Below are 18,312 nucleotides of genomic sequence, written 5' to 3' on the forward strand. Positions count from 1 at the left end.
CTATTTCTGTAGTGTATATCAGTTTAATTATGACTAAGCTTTTTATACGAAGACTTTGTTTTGGCTCTTTAAGACGAGTCTATACGTGATTACCGATCTTAATGGTTGACGTCATTCTCCTATGACATTTCACCTGTTGCTGTCTTATTGGTCAATTTGTCAATAAATTTCTGTATTCTATCCATGCCCCCTCTTTTAGATATATTTTTATCTTTCATCTGTTTATTCTGATGCACTTTGTCACATTGACTTGTATGCAGTTTTACCGAACACTCATATTTATATGTTATTATATTTATTCTTATATTCGTACACTGATAAGCCAGAACATTTTGGCCATGGACCTACTATTCACATGAACCCATACAGGTGATAGTAGCATTATGTGGTGAGGAATAATTGCTAGTCAGACACACACAGAGTGTACTTTGCATCAGTGAGCCTGCTGTCTGTGTACAGAATGGGGAAATGGTGCAATGTACCTGAGTTCGACTGAGGGCAAACTATGATGTCCCAGAGGCTCAGCGCAAGTATTTAAGAAACTGCATGACTCGTGAACATTCATAGATTGCTGTGGTATGTGTATCCAACACATGCTGAAAACCAGGTGGTACCACGTCCAGGCATCGTGGGTTTGGGCGTCACCCCTCTTTACAGATATTGTATGTCGTAGGCTGGGGAGACTGGTAAAACAGAACACGTGGTAAACTGTTGCAGAAATAACAGAAGACTTTAGTGCTGGGCAGAGTAAAAGTGTGCACGAATACACCTCCGCAGCCAGTGATCCGTGCATTTGCCAATGTTGACACCACGACATTGGGAACAGTGACTGAAATGGCCACACGACTATCAACACTGGATATTGATGCAGTGGCAGAATGTTTCACAGTCTGATGAATCCCGATGCCTTCTTCATCATGCTGATGGGAGGGTGCAAATCTGTCATCCTCCAGGGGAACAGCTCTTTGACACCTATACTGTGGGAGGAAGACAAGCTAGCGGCAGCTCCATTGTGCCCTGGGGAACGTTCATGTTGGCATCCATGTGTCCAGTGGAGCTTGTATAAGGCACCATGCTGGCCAATCAGTATTATACACTGGTTGCAAACCATGTATACCCCTTCATGATGATCATGTCTCCAGCCGGTAGTAGCATTTTTCAACTATGTCACAAGGCCAGGAGTGTGATGGAATGGTCTGGCAAACACATTAGTGAGCTCCAGTTGATGTGCTGGCCCCCAAACGTGCCAGATGTGAACTCAGCCGAACACATCTGGGATGTGATTGCATGTGGCATCAGAGCTCATTGCCCCCTCCCCAGAATTTACGGGAAATAGATGATTTGTGTGTGCAGATGTGGTGCCAGTTCCCTCCAGTGATGTACCGTGGTATCATTGCTTCCATGCCATGATGGGTCCATTCCAAAAATGGATATGCCAGCTATTAACTAGACAGTCATAATGTTCTGGCTGATCAGTGTAGTTCTTTTGATAGATCAGTCAGCCTGTTTCCCACACTTTTTCAGCTACTCATTTTGGCTATCTATTTTGGTTCCCCACCTCACTGGTTCCTACATCAATCACTTCCATTACTGCACTCAGCTGGCTGCACTAGTTACTTCCGTGTAGTGCTGTAATGGTGGATGCCACAGTTGCTAGTTCTATGTGTGAGTGCAGTTACTTATTTAATTATTTATCCACTACCAAGTTAATTTTTGTCCCCCCCCCCCGAATTTGGTTAGAAATCATGGAAGAAGAATTGGAAGAAATATGAAGTAACTATGATGATGCCATGAATTGTGGTTTGAATCATGATTGTTGTGCCAATTAAAATCCAGACCTAAAATTCAAAAGCTTTCCAGCCCAAAGAAAATGCATACGGTGGAAATATGGTCATCATGCTAACAACGTGTGCTGCTCGAACCTTTGTCGCAGTGTCTGCATGGATATTTGTCTTGCTGCAAAGAGCTAATTTCCTGAATCGAGGTGTGTGGCGTGGCTCAAAGATCTTACACAGCTGGTAAGCAATGTGTCTGTGCTCTCAGGTTGTGCCACATGGAACCATTGAGCTCCTGCATGGCTTTGCCTGTGGTCTTGCTGAACTCATCTGTTTGTGAGATGACCATCTTGTCTGAGTAAACTATCATCTGCGAAACACTTTTCAAGTTTGGAAATTTAAAAAAAAAGAATCACTGGGGACCAAATCTGCTGAATAAAATGGATGTTGCAATAATTCAGACTTTAATTCCCCAATTTTGCCCATAAAAACTGTACAAATAGGCATTTGTGCATACTCCTCATGGAAGAGGGTTTTTCCTTTTTGAAATGAGGACATTTTTCCTCGTTTTCTTCACTCACCTGGTACAATAACAATGCATAATACTCTCCAGTTACTGTTTGTCTCTTTTTAAAGTAACTGACACAGATGATTTGGCATGCATCCCAAAAAACTGTAGTGATCTCCTTTCTGGCCAATTTCACTGTCTTCGCCTTCTCTGGATCCTGTTTGCCTTAGAAAAACCCATTGTTTTGATTATTCCTTAGTCTCTAGAGTGTAGCAGTGTACTCATGCTTAGTCCAAAGTAATGTACTGTGCCAAAACTTGTCAGGATTTCAGCAGAAAAGTACCAAAAAAGTCTCAACATTAACCACACAGTTGTATTTATTCTCCACTGAGAGGAAGCAAGGCACCAATCTTGCTGAGATTTTTTTTTTCACACCCAATTTTTCATGAAAAATGCAAAAGACTAACTTCAATTGCCTGTGGCCTCAATTATTTTGCACATTTTTATTCACTGATCACTTAAAACCATATTTTGGATTTTGTAAATCATTTTGGAGCTGGTCATTTCCACCAGACGTCCCAAATGCTGTTCATATTTTGTGTATGTATGGCCATGTTTAGACTCATTGACCCAGTTGTAAACAGTTGCAAACACAGGAATAGATTTGCTGTGAACATCATACAGCTCAGATTTGATCTATTTTGGTGTTAACCCTCTTAAATAGAAGTGTTTAATCACTGCTAGAAACTTACTTTTTTTCCCTCTTGGGAAATAAGCATGAGCTAGTTGCTTCAATCAGATGAAACCATGTGATAGATAAAGCTGCAACTTTATCTTCCCTCTAGTGACAGACAATGCTTACTTTCAGCAAACCACTGCAATACCATGACCATTCCTAGGATTTTCTTAGGATCTTCATATCACAGAACAATAAGGCATATTCTTAATAGGCAATGATTCTGCTGTTCATAACATGATGTCACAAATGACCAACATTTAAAGGCAAACCCTGAATGAGATATACACTGTGTACAGAATGTAGATGGCATTACTACTATGTACTCTGTGCAGTTGTGCTGAAATGTTAGACATTTGCATATCCAAACAATTAGAACACTTCAACCCAATTTGACATATTTTGCATATCATTTTCATGATGCTGCAGTTTCAATGAGCAGCAGTGTACATTGTTGAAATAACACAGTCATCAACACAAAGGTTGATTGGAGTATCACTGTGGAAGTGGTGTGCTCATACATTCTCTGAGCTGAGAAATGGCTGATATGGCCAGTTGTAGACAAGGTCTACAGCTTAATAGGAATCTCAGTCACAGTACACTTTTATTTCTACACAAACACAAACCAGTATGTCAGCAAAAGTTCTACCAAGAATCCAAAATTGGACCAGACTTTCAAATCTGTAGTCTGTACAGCCACATCCTACACCTTTGTTTCAAGAAGTAATTTGTATGAGAACTTTTTGCTCACTTTTTTCACAATGACCAATACACTAAAGGAAACATTCCGCTACCATGAATATGTACCCCGTACATACAGGAGAAGGGAGATAAGACGGATGCTGCTAACTATTGGCCAGTATCACTGTTAACAAGTTTTCAAAGGTTTTAGAGAAACTAATGCATGCCAGGATAGTTAAGCATCTCATGGATCAAAATATCCTCAGCGAAAGTCAGTCTGGATTTCAGAAAGTCTTGTCAACAGAAGATACAATATTTGCATTTGCTGGCAAAGTCTTGGAATCTATCAACAAAAACTAAAGGTGGTTGGGATTTTTTGTGACCTAACAAAAGTGTTTGACTGTGTCAGTCACCAGATTCTTTTACAAAAAGCTGCACATCTCAGTATAAATGGTTCATCAGGAAAATGGCTTGACTCGTACCTGTCAAACAGGAAACAGAAAGTTGTAGTGGATAGTCAAAATGGAATACCATTATCTTCAGAATGGAGTACCGTCACATGTGGAGTGCCCAAGGTCAATTCTGAGCCTCCTACTTTTTATTATCTCCATAAATGATCTGCCTCTCTGTACAGAATATTGTAGATTCACCATTTTTGCTGATGACACTTCACTACTTATTGATAATTCAGTAGATAAACTTGAGGAAATAGCAAATAAAGTTTTAAGTGAAACAGTGAACTGGTTTAACACCAATGACCTTTCTTTACATTACAGTAAAACAAACTATGTTCAGTTCCACATAACATTCAAAGATGCGGAAATAGAAGTAAAAATTGGTGAGCAGGTGATAACCAGGGTGGATACCTCAAAATACCTTGCAGATTGACAGCAAACTGAATTGGTCAAACCACATCCTGGACCTATGTGAAAGATTGAGTTCAACAACTTACGCATTAAGCATTGTTTCTTCCTATATAAGTATGGAAACCATGAAGTCAGCCTATTATGGTTATTTTCATGCCATTATGGCATATGGAATTATATTTTGAGGTAATCAGTCACTGGCTAGAAAAGTAGTGTGTGGACAAAAAAGAGCCGTAGGGATCATCTGTGGAGTCCATCCTAGAGCCACATGCAGGAATCTTTTTAAGAAACTTGGAATCCTTACATCCACTGCGCAATATATAACCTCTTTGATGTGCTTAATAAGGAAAGAAAAATCCATTTTTAAACTGAATAGTGAGTATCGTAGTCATGAGGTGAGAAGAAAACATGATATCCACTATGAACAGGCAAATCTAAGTATGGTACAAAAGGAATCCATTTCACTGGCTGTAAGATTTATAATGCCCCCCTCCCCCTTCAAGAATTAAGTGTTTGGTAGAAGATGAGCTCTTGTTTTAAAAAATTTAAGGCAGTTCCTATTACAAGGATCATTTTATACAATAGAAGAGTTCCTGAACTACCATGTTTAGCATTTATTTTATTGTTAAATGCAAACAGGTGACCAAATCTACATTTGTAATCCTGACTTTTCTTTATTGTAAACACATATTTTGCAATATTTATTGTCTGTAACACTTATTATTTTGTAATATTTATTTATCTCTCAAAATTAAATTTCTGTAGTAGAACCTAAGTTACTGTTTACCGTAGTGTGATATCATTTTGCTTTGTTTTTATGTGCTACCATAGATCTCTGACACGTTCCATATCCCTTGATACTGTCACAACAGGGATCACTGGAACAAGAAATAAATAAATAAAACAGGATGTCTCATGAAGGACAACTGGAGGGGCTTGTGGGACACGTGGTGTGTTTGCTGACTGTTGCCACTGTGTCTGCCAGTTGTCGATATGTGTGGTTCTCAGACACCAATTCTTTGTGCGTGCCCCCTTAGACTGTGTGACTGAGTGTACTGGTGTCTTATTTTGAGATTTTTCGCAAGTTTAATCACTTCAAATATTGTTGCTAGACATCATTATTGCAACTGCACTGAGTCTGCACTTTCCCTGCCCATATGTCACTGGGCCCAGTCCTCAGATAGAAACATCGTGTGCGTCTCTTCCGTATTGTGCTACTGAGTATTTGCGTGTTTTGTTTTGAGTTTGCTGTTGAATTTCCATTCAATATGTATACATGAAGGACCAACAAATGTTTCGCAAAAACAGGATTGTATGTGGAACTTCGGCTTGAATTCGTACGGAAAATTCCCAGTGTGCATGTTCCCAGTGATTTGACAATACAAAGTTTAGTGAAGAAATTTCAAGAGACTTGATCTGTGTTACATAAACGAAGGCCTAGAGAACCTAGTGTTTCAACCAAAAATAAATTAGACAAGATAGGGGAGGCCTTGAAGAGAAGTCTGAGAAAATCTCTGCACCGTTTGGCACTTCAGATTGGTGAGTCGAGAGCATCTGCTCACAGAGCTGTGCACAAACTGAAATTGAAACGATACAAAATAACAGTAGTGCATTAACTGAGGAACTCAGATACTGTTGCTTGACATTGTTATTGCAGCTGGCTGTTACAGTCTGTGCACAATGGGGAAGTTGATCCTGCGATGTTTTTTTTTTTTCTGATGAACCACAGCTGCATTAGTCAGGGTACATAAATTCTCAGAACAATTGATGTTGGAGCTCTGAAAATCCTCATGAATTACATCAACAGCCTCTGCACAATGTGAAAAAACAGTGTGGTATGTAAATAGTGCAAGGTAAATTAGTGGACTAATTGTTTTTTCATGAATCAATACATTCTGACAGTGTGAACAATATACTGCATAATTTTTTTCAAGAACTAACACCAAATGAAAAGATGTGTGGTTATTTCATGCAGGACAATGTAAGACCACACATCACCAATGCTCCTATGACAGCAGTATGAAGTGTCTTTGATGACAGTATAGTTGATTGGCTTCCTCATTCTCCAGATCTAAATCCATGTGATTTTTATGTATGGGGAATGTTAAAAGACAAGGTGTATGCAACCAGTCCCCACATGCTTGAAGAGTTGGAAGACTGGGTTCGGCTAGTTATTTCCCAGATTTCAGCAGCAGCAATTTGTTGAGTGTTTGCTAATTTGTTTAGGAGATGTCAGGCTGCTCTTACCACAGAGGGACATCATTTTGCGCACCTACTGTAAATAAAGGCAAACTTAAGCTAATCAGATGGCAACATTGTTTTTGCTTCACTCAGGGGAAGTGCAGGCAGCCAACAAGTGGATTAGTGTCTGAGAGTTGGGTGCAGTGGCAGCTGGTGGGTGTGGTGGTGGGGCTGGCCAGTGGTCATACTGCGTGTCCTGTGGACTACTCCCGGGTGTCTTTTGCGACACAACCTGTACTTCAACGTGTACCTTTTTAAAATTATCTCACAGCATTTTTGCAATTTAAGGAAAACTGTTGTAAGATGCAGTCACATACCTGGTTTCCTTTGACTTTGATGAGCTCCTTCGTGCGGTCTACAATGTAGAAATAGCTGTCCTCGTCGTAGTACGCGACATCGCCCGTGTGGAGCCACCCGTCACTGTCAATTGTTTCTCGGGTCGCTTTCTCGTTGTTGAAGTATCCCATCATGACCTGATACAAACAAGTCCACATACATGTTCATTAACTGAACTGTTATTAAATTAAGCACAGAGTTATTATTTTGAGAGCACAGTTTCCTATACGTTACAAGTCTCACTTTTTTCAGTGATATTCTGTAGAGTACTGGTTGCATCAAGAGAAGTGTCCAGGTGTGACATATAGCTCTCACATGTCATATTGTTCCTGGCCCAGTTAATCATTCAAGAATTATATTCTACAGATGGCAGATATGAGCTAAAGATATACCAGTATTTTTTATGTAAGTGCATTATAACAGAATGACACAAAAATTTTAGTATAAGTAATCCATTCACACTTCATATTCTGTAAACATCATCATGAAGGATGGTCTTCAGGGATATGGAATGTGTCAAGGCAGGAGCAACCAGTGCTACTACTTCTGTTGAGTTTACTGAAAACTAATTAATTATATTATAATGAAAACAAAAGTTTTAAGAATTTCTATTAAGATCCCTTTTAATCATACAGTAATATAAGATCTCACACAACAGAAAATATTGTAATTTTTTTTTTTTAAACTCCACTTTCTGTCATGTTTTTGAAAGCAATTCAACCCATATTTTTGAATGAACTGTGCACTAACATTAAAACTTTGAAGTATTATTGGGGATAATGCTTTGTATAATCAGTGAGAAAAGAGTCACATTTATAGTGATATGAATACTAAGGAATTTGCATCTAGCTGTACATTATAATTTAAGAGTTGTCAAAAATGGCGCTTTTCAAACCAGTCTCTACAGGATATGCTAAGAGTAATACTAAATATAATTTTCACAATAATCTTCTATAGACTGAAAATATAATCACTGCTGGTAAATGTGCTCTTTAGAATGATTCAGGGAATGGAAACACACAGAAAAATAATTTCTTCAATTTAAAACTTCCTTAGCACTAATCGTGTGTACCGCAAATGCAGCTGAACTAAGAAATTGTTGCATCACGGCTCTGCATTTTCCAGGAGAAAAATTCTGTGACTTACTTAACAATAGACATCACACTGAGGTGACATAAGAAGCTACAGTATGGGGCAAGTTAAGTATTTTAGCACAAGACACCATAGGCTGAATATGCTGATACTATAGATACCATTCCCGGGAGGTTATATTATTACACAACCGGGCCTATGAAGCTGCTGACACAACGGAAAGGAAGGAAGCGGTGATGTCACAATTGGTAAATGGTCACATTTTGTGCCTTGATTCTGTTGTGACTTAGAGGGCAAAAGCAACACCTTTCAGGAAGAGTAGCAGACCAGGCCAGACAGTTTTAGATATGCATCATTCAGTCACCACCAGCAGCCTGTTACAAGGGTAGATCTATGCCGGTCTACGAGCTGAAATGGGTCAACAAGATGCCGTTGCCTGACTCCGTCTTCACTAGCTGCAGGCCTGCTGTCTGTACCGAGACCGAATGCTGCCGACTCGGTCCCTACTAACTGGCAGCTACCTGCCGGCTAACTTCTGACCGCTGTTGGCTGCTTACTTTTGGTGTTCATAGTTTGTGCCCAGTTTATCTAGCCACCCAGACACCATTGCCTCTGTGAGCAAACACTGTTGCCGTCAAGCACGGCCTGTCGGACACACGTCACCACTGTGAGCTGCCGTCACAGTTCGATTCTGCACTCTCCAGTGCATCTTGCACTGAGCCACATATTTGGAGCAGTCTGTGTGACTGGCCATACTAGCCTCTCGCCACCTCACCTGGGCACTGAGTCAATTCCACTGCTGCAGTGCTGACCACATCACCAATACTGGCTCCACCTACCAGCTGCCCGAAGGGATGCCACATGCCATCCATTATGGCAGGCCACTGCTGAGCTAAGCACACTTCCAGCCCTTGCCTTGTGGGTGTTGGCTGCCATCTATTACCATCACAACAATTGTAAAAGGTGTTTCAAAATGAATATACAGTTTTAAGGCTTTGTAGCATTTATTACATTCATCTTAAAATTATAAATAATATGTCAAATGGAAAAGCAAGTCAAACAGGTTTTCTTACAAGTGTTTGATGTGAGCACTGTTTGTCATTCATCGAGTCATCCCTAACCTTGACCAGTGTGTCTGACACAATTGTTGTAACAGTGCTGTCTCTAAAGTCAGATATATCAGCTGTTACCAGAGTATGATCCCTTATGAACCCTCTAAGGTAAAAATTGCATGGTGTTATGTTGTGTACGAATGTAGAGGTCCTGATAAATAAGCTCTGTCATCTGGCCCCTTGCGGCCAATCCAGCAGTTGTGTATAACTTTGTTTAATCATTTGCATACCGAGTTATGTCAGCGAGGTGGCACAAATTAAGTTCTGTGGTTCAGCTTCATTCAATTAAAGAAACATCCATAGTTTTAGCACATCAAAATAAAAAAAATACTTGTTACAGTTGCTTCACCAAAAAGGAAAGGCCCATAAACTTTATGCCAGGATATGGCACAAAAAACATTCAATTTAGGGGAGTCTCATTGCAACTGTTCTATCTCGTTGGAATTTTCTGACCCCCCCCCCCCCCCCCCAGATGTGCACAGTATGTGTGTTTTTAGGCAAAATGTCGATTCATCACTGAAGAGGACATGATCCAGAGAAACTTCATTGTCATGTAGCAACATTTTGGTTGCAAAGCTGACATGTAAACCATAGTCTGTAGGCTTTAGAGCTTGCACCAACTGCAAATGATGAGGTTGTAGTTGCAGGCACCTCCTTAAGAGTCTCCAGACAGACATCAATGGAACTGCTGTTTCATGACTTGCCTTCAGAACTGATTTCTTGGGGCTACATGTGAAAGGCTCTCACTCATTCACCATGTTCTTTGGTTACTCATTTGATAATCTCCCTTTTGTGCACACATACACAAACAAAACTGTCTGAGTTGCTCTTTCATTAGACATATTATTTATAATTGCAAGTTGAATGTAATAAGTGTTACAAAACCTTAAAACCTGTGTATACATTTTGAAACAAGTACATGGTATTGCTGTTTTTATGATTGAACATTGGACAGCCATCTTTGATCAACCCACCACACCACTGTAACAATGCTTAGAGTGGTGAACTGCAAGCCTTCCTGACCACTAACAGTCCAGCTCTACAAACCACCATACAGGGAATTCACTCCTGACCTCTACAACTTACAGGGCATGAGTTTTGCGACTTCTTAAAAAAAATTTACAGCACATACAAAAATCAAACTGACCATGGAACACACCAACCAAAATTCACTTGAATGTTCCACAGTGAGTCTGGGTTTCACAGGTATTGCTACAAAAAGTTTTCGCGTACCTACTTAGTAAAGTGATATGGTAGGAAACAAATGGTTAATAGCTATCTTTGCATGGATCTATTTCATTGAATCACTATACACTGAAGCACCAAAGAAACTGGTATAGGTATGTGTATTCAAATACAGAGATATGTAAACAAGCAGAATATGGTGCTGTGGTATGCCTATGTAAGACAACAAGTATCTGGTGCAGTTGTTAGATTGGTTACTGCTGCTACAATGGCAGGTTATCAAGATATGAGTGTGTTTGACTGTGGAGTTATATTTGGTGCATGAACAATGCCACACAGCATATCCGAGGTATGATGAAGTGGGGATTTTCCCGTACAACCATTTCACAAGTGTACCGTGAATATAAGGAATCCAGTAAAACACTGAATCTCTGACATTGCTGCAGCCAGAAAAATATCATGCAAGAATTGGACCTACAATGACTGAAGAGAATCATTCAACATGATAGAAGTGCAACCCTTCTGCAGATTGCTGCAGATTTCAACGCTGCACCATAAACAAGTGTCATCTTCCAAACCATTCAACGAAACATCATCGATATGGGCTTTCGGAGCCAAGGGCACACTCGTGTACCCTTGATGGCTGCATGACACAAAGCTTTATGCCTTGCCTGGGCATGCCAGCACTGACATTGGACTGTAGATGACTGGAAACATGTTGCCTGATCGGATGAGTCTCGTTTCAAACTGTATTGAGTGGATGGGCATGTATGGTTATGAAGAAAACCTCATGAATCCATGGACCCTGCATGTGAGCAGGGGCTGTTCAAACTGGTGGAGGCTCTGTAGTGGTGTGGGGAGTGTGCAGTTGGAGTGATATTGAACCCCTGATACATCTAGATATGACTCTGACAGGTAACATTTATGTAAGCATCTTGTCTGATCACCTTCGTCAATTCATGTCCATTGTGCATTCCGATGGACTTGAGCAATTCCAGCAGGACAATGTGACATGCCCACACATCCAGAATTGCTACAGAATGACTCCAGGAACACTCTTATGAGTTTAAACACTTCCGCTGGCCACCAAACTCCCCAGACATGAATATTATTGAGCATATCTGCGTTGCCTTGCAACTTGCTGTTCAGAAGAGATCTCCATCCCCTCATACTCTTACGGATTTATGGACAGCCCTGCAGGATTCATGGTGTCAATGCCCTCCAGCACTACTTCAGACATTAGTCGAGTCCTTGCCACATTGTGTTGTGGCCCTTCTGCACACTCGTGGTGGCCTTACGTGATATTAGGCAGGGTATCAATTTCTTTGGGTGTTCAGTGAAGATGTGTCTGGTTTCCTAGGTACACATGATGGAACGAGTATTCCGTAATTTATCATGCATGTTGTGTGGATAAATCAATGAAGTGCAGTATGAGGAAGTTTGTAATTTATCACATAGTAAATGCAATGCAGGTTTGTACTTCTGTGATGCTTCCACTGACAACAATGGAGAGATGAAAATAAACTATCATTATACAGCTTAATGTTATGCTTGCTTATAGCTGGTCGGTTGATTCAAGGGAGGGGACTGAACAGTGAGGTCATCAGTCCCATCGGATTAGAGAAGGATGGGGAAGGAAGTCAGCCATGCCCTTTCAAAGGAACCATCCTGGCATTTGCCGGAAGCAATTTAGGAAAATCATGGAAAACCTAAATCAGGCTGGTCGGACATGGATTTGAACCAATGTCCTCCGCAATGCGAGTCCAGTGTGCTAACCACTGCACCAGGTTGCTCCACGCATGCGTACGGCACATAAATTAGAAAAGAGGTGTCGCTTTGATCAAAGCTACTTCTTTTTTTAGCTGTATTAGATGGTTGCTGTTTTAGATTAATATTTATTTAATTGCAACAGTATGTTTCAAAGAAAATAATTACCTACAGCCATAAGTACACAGATCTTTTTACAAAACATTACTACTTGTCATGTAGCTTTCAGTGAACACTGCTAATTGCCATGCAGCTAACAGAGCTTTCCACCCCTCGAATCCAAACATTCGTATAGTTTTGTAAGACCACCTAATGAGGAATGTTTGATTTTGATGCTAATCTATAGGGGATTCACAATTTCTTGCTTTTTGTTATGTGTGAGCTTGTTGAACACCTTAACACCAGAATACATAACCATACTTTGAACCTAGACAAGGAGAGAAAGTCTATATGAAAATTATTTTTGTATCTTGTACTGTGTTTATGTACATAATAGTTGAGCTGAAATTGATTTTTATTATTAGCAATAAAAACTATTAAAGACCAAATGTAGAAATTGACTATTTTGATGTATAGAACCAACAGAGGACTGAAGCATTCAAAATGATTGGAAAAAGGTCAGGTCATTCCCATTTTCAAGAATAATCATTAAACAGATGCACAAAACTACATGCCTATATCTCTGATGTTGATCGGATGTAGAATATTGGAATATTTTTTATGTTTGTATGTTATGACATTTCTTCACACAAAAATCTCCTCTGTAAGAATCAATATGGGTTCCAAAAATAATGATTGTATGAAACCCAACTCACTCTTTTCATCCATGAGATCTACAAATAAATTAATACCAGAACCCAGCTTGATGTCATGTTCTTTTACTTTCAGAAAGTGTTCAGTTCAGTTCCTTGCTGAAACCTAATGAACAAAATATAAGTGCACAGAATACCAGACCAGCAGTGTGGTTGGATTTAAAAGTTTCTAACAAACAGAACACAGCATGTCATTCTTAGCAGAGAGAAATCTTGAGTCATAAAATTAACTTTTGGTGTATCCCAAGGGAGTGTTATAGGACGATTACTTTTCACAAAATATATATAGATCAAGATTTTTCAGGAAGAAGCTGTTGTACAAAGAGCAACTTGTAGCAAAAAGTGGGAAGACCAACAGAGATTGGTGCTTGCTGCAGGGATTGGCAGTTAATTTTCAACATAAACAAATGTAATGTAGAGTGCATAAAAAGGTAGAAAGACACATTATTGTATGATTACATAATTACAGGTAAGGTAGGTGCCAGGCTGAGATTCACTATAAGAATCCTCACGAAATGCAGTCCATCTACAAAGGAAGTGGTTCCCAAAACCCTTGTTCAACTTATACCTAAATATTGCTCATCAACATGGGATCCATACCAGATAGCATTGATATTCCTATATATGTCTTGCAAAAAGATCTTGAAGCTAAATTTAGAGAGGTTTGAGCTCAGACAGAGGCTTATCTTCTATCTTTCTTCCTACAAACCATTCTAAACTGGAAGAGGAAAAGGGAGAAACAATTGCGATACCCAAAGCACCCTCTGCCACACACTGTAAGGTGGCTTGAAGAGTACAGCTATAGATGCAAAGTATTCAGAAATAAATATTTCATTCAGTGGGAGGTATTTAATAAGCAATACTTTCAGTGTATTTTGGACAAATGGCAGCATCAGTCATAAAGATTGAAATCCTCTGTTTTACAGACTGATTTCGGTCACTGTGTGACCATCTTCAGTGCTAACTATTTGAAACTTGTTTGCCCATATCAAAATAACACAACATTTTCTGTGATGATTACTTCCAACAGATATCTACAGTTTTAATGCATACAATAATACAGAAATTATGAAGGGCATATCTTGTCTATAAAAGATTGGTTCTTCTGTCATTTCTTGTCTAGACAAGATAGGCTCTTCTGTAATTCCAAAATTATTGTATGCAGTAACAGTGAAGATATCTGTTGGAAGTAATCATCACAGTGCATGTTACACCTCATAGGAAATGTTGTGTTATTATGATATGGGCCTACAAGGTTTGAACAGTTAGCACTGAAGATAGTCACACAGTGACCAAAATTGATCTGTAAAATAAGTCTTTATGACCGATACTGCCATTTAGCCAAAATGTATTGCTTATGTTTAACAACAAACCACTGAATGTCACACTGATGTTTGGGGTGGTACCTTTAAAAAATACACAATTATCTGTGGAATTTATGTATGTTTGCAGTTCATGAGTGTTTAACAATGGTGGAGCATTACTCATTACAGGAATTTGCAACATGCATTTAATGTTTAATGCAGCAGGATTTTTATTTTTTTATCACTGCATCTACACATCAACATTGCATTATATTTTGAATTTTTCAATAGTTATATTAATTTGCCTTCTTACAAGTGCTTGTCTCCTGAATCAGGTTTCAGAGCATTTGCTTCTTTTCTGTATAATTTGTATATATTTTTCTTTTCCCTGTGTCCTATACATTGCTTTTACCTGATACCCCCATTCTTCAGCAAGATGGGAAAATGTGATCCCAAAAATCTTTGATTAATTGCCTAACAGTATAAAATGTCTAACAGGTAGCAAATAAAATTAAAAATTTACAGTGAAATCATTTCTGCTGAGGAACTCCTTATGTTTTTAGGACAAATTAACACTTAAAACTTTCTAATGTGTCCAATTTCACTTGGTTTTCACTTTTCATTATCAACCTACTCCCTCAGATTTAATTTTGTTTCCCCTTATTTGATCCATTTCAACTATTTAGTGATTTTCACCAGGTGGCCCGGAGTATTTTTTCAAATTTTTTCACACATAATTTTATTTTATTTACATATTTTTATGTGCTTATTCCACCATCATGGATCCTTGCTTCTTCCATCTGTGTCAATACAGAGAAGTTTCCTTATTCCTAGTCAGAACACAGTCCCACATACTGTTCCTGAGTTGTTACTTGGCTCATGTAATCCCTTTAAGTGACCTTATCATTAAATTACCCATCTCCGGCTGCCAGCCTTCCTTCCACAATGACCTCCATCTGTTCGGATTTCACCAATCCTTAGCCCTCATCAACAGTCCTGCAAAACCAAATCAATCAGGCCCAAACCTCCTTGGAATACCTGCTCTCCAGGAACTAGAGCAACATGTACAATCCCACCTCAAAAGACTCTCCATCCTGCTCACTTTCTACTCCCACTTTGGATTACCACTGTACACCACATTTACAGCAACCTCCAAGCCTCTCCCATGACCCTCATAGCTGACAAACCCTATCTCACAGACCTGCTAATTTACCCCACACTCCAGAATGCCCTCCCACAACCACACATAATTCAGAACCGAAACAGACCCTAAACACAGTCATGAACCTTTCCTCCAAAAGCCTTAGCTCTGCAAAAGTATCAGGCCTTTTCAAAGGTCTCACCTTTTGACCCCACTCACAAATTCAATAATGCAGGATTTGTTAAAGATCTTCTCTCCTTCTCCCAGTCCCCACAGTGGAAACACTTTTTCACCACTAACCCTAACAATCAGACTCAACCAAAGACCAATGATGAACCCTGCCTCACTCAGTTCACTCCTCTATCCAAGTGTGACCCACCACCACTGCCCCCAAATCACTCCCTGTTAGCTTACCAGAATTTCTTAACCCCGAACCTTTCCTCACCATCATGCCCCAAATCCCTCAACATCCAAACTAACCTTACGCCTGCAGAAAGAACCACAATCCACCATCTAAAAACTGATCCTCACTTATAAACCTAACTGTTGACAAAGGTTCCACCACCATTGTTTTGAACCACAAGGATTACCTGGCAGAAGGACTTCACCAGCTGTCAGATTAACCCTCCTACAAACCCTTCCATAATGGCCCCATTCCAGAATTCCAGCAGGATCTTGTCTCTCTTCAAATCCTTAGCCCCAGCCCAGAACCTCTCCCAGGAGTCCATCTCTCCTCATCCCTTCCACTCACCACACCCCTACCTTCAACACACTTCCTAAAGTCCATAAACCCAACCACCCAGGATGCCCCATTGTGGCTCACCTACAAGCCTGACCCGCTATGTATGCACATGCGCAAGACAAGGGAAGGTACTTGAATGTGCATGCGCATACGAATACGAGAAAGTTTATATATGGGTCGGGGCTAAAGAGCCTATACATTCCCAACCGTGGATCAACAGTTGGAGCACGGTGGGTCAAGCTGTTCATCTTCTTTCTTTTTATCCTAATTTTCCTTTTACGATGAAGGTGATTTTAGCTCGTTGAACACCTCACGTTTTATCCCTACATCTTTATTACCACGACATCAGCGGGTCAGGCTTGTAAGTGAATGACCGTTTGTAGCTGCAGTTTATGGCGGGTCATGGCCCATCGAACATAGGCCGGTATGAGGTGGAGCATACACCATTAAGTAGTGGTATTGACTTTGTACATATGTACTGTTTGTGTTTTCCTTTTTTTCCGTTTATAAATGTATAGCTATGGTGTTCTTTTAATCGTTGACAAAGGTCTTCTTAGGCACTTGTGGGTTTTATTGTTGTTCTGAAGAAGGTGTAGTTATCTACGCTGAAACCTAGGTTAACACTAGGTGCTTTTTTCGCAATTGAGGCGGGTTTTTAGTTTTTTTAATATATTATCCAATGATTGCTGACGCGCTGCGATGTTGAAGGTTCATAACCACTCCAGTCGATGACTGGTTCAATTTGACAAGAGGACCCAGTCCATTCCAAATAAACACAGTCCACACCATTGTGGAGCCACCACCAGCCTCGTTGACAACTTCTGTCTACGGCTTCGTGGGGTTGGCGTGGCACTCAAACCCTACCGTCAGCTCTTCCCCACTGAAAATGGGACTCGTCTGACCGAGCCACGGTTTTCCAGTTGTCTAGGCTGCAACCAAATTGGTCACAAGCCAAGGAGAGGCACTGTAGGTGGTGTCGTGAAGTCAGAGAAGGCGCTCGATTGGTCGTCTGCTGCCGTAGTCCGTTAATGCCAAATTTTGCCACACTGTACTAAGGGTTACATTCATCTTACACCCCACATTGATTTCTGTGGTGATTTAACTCAGTGTCAGTTGTCTGTTAGCACTGACAACTCTACACAAACCCCCTTGCTCTCATTCATTATGTATAGGCCGTTGACCACTGCATCTACATCTACATCTACATCTACATCTTCATCCACATCTACATCTACATGATTACTCTGCAATTCACATTTAAGTGCTTGGCAGAGGGTTCATCGAACCACAATCATACTATCTCCCTACCATTCCACTCCCGAACAGCGCGTGGGAAAAACGAACACCTAAACCTTTCTGTTCGAGCTCTGATTTCCCTTATTTTATTTTGATGACCATTCCTACCTATGTAGGTTGGGCTCAACAAAATATTTACGCATTTGGAAGAGAAAGTTGGTGACTGAAATTTCGTAAATAGATCTCGCCGCCACGAAAAACGTCTTTGCTTTAATGACTTCCATCCCAACTCGTGTATCATATCTGCCACACTCTCTCCCCTATTACATGATAATACAAAACGAGCTGCCCTTTTTTGCACCCTTTCGATGACCTCCGTCAATCCCACCTGGTAAGGATCCCACACCGCGCAGCAGTATTCTAACAGAGGACGAACGAGTGTAGTGTAAGCTGTCTCTTTAGTGGACTCGTTGCGTCTTCTAAGTGTCCTGCCAATGAAACGCAACCTTTGGCTCGCCTTCCCCACAATATTATCTATGTGGTCTTTCCAACTGAAGTTGTTCATAATTTTAACACCCAGGTACTTAGTTGAACTGACAGCCTTGAGAATTTTACTATTTATCGAGTAATCGAATTCCAACGGATTCCTTTTGCAACTCATGTGGATCACCTCACACTTTTCGTTATTTAGCGTCAACTGCCACCTGCCACACCATACAGCAATCTTTTCTAAATCACTTTGCAAGTGATACTGGTCTTCGGATGACCTTACTAGATG

The 18,312-nt window shown here is 40.1% G+C and overlaps 1 protein-coding gene across 1 annotated transcript in view; it reads right to left on the reverse strand.

Annotated features, from left to right (window-relative positions):
• LOC126210659 (probable 4-coumarate--CoA ligase 1) overlaps positions 1–18,312 on the reverse strand; it is a 505,973-nt gene that overhangs the window by 78,127 nt on the left and 409,534 nt on the right. Inside the window, exon 7 of the mRNA XM_049939990.1 lies at positions 7,125–7,280. Coding sequence (XP_049795947.1) covers positions 7,125–7,280 — 156 coding nt within the window. The remainder of the gene's footprint in view (positions 1–7,124; positions 7,281–18,312) is intronic.

The sequence above is a fragment of the Schistocerca nitens genome, chromosome 10, assembly GCF_023898315.1.
Source record: "Schistocerca nitens isolate TAMUIC-IGC-003100 chromosome 10, iqSchNite1.1, whole genome shotgun sequence".
In the NCBI taxonomy this organism is placed as follows: Eukaryota; Metazoa; Arthropoda; class Insecta; order Orthoptera; family Acrididae; genus Schistocerca; species Schistocerca nitens.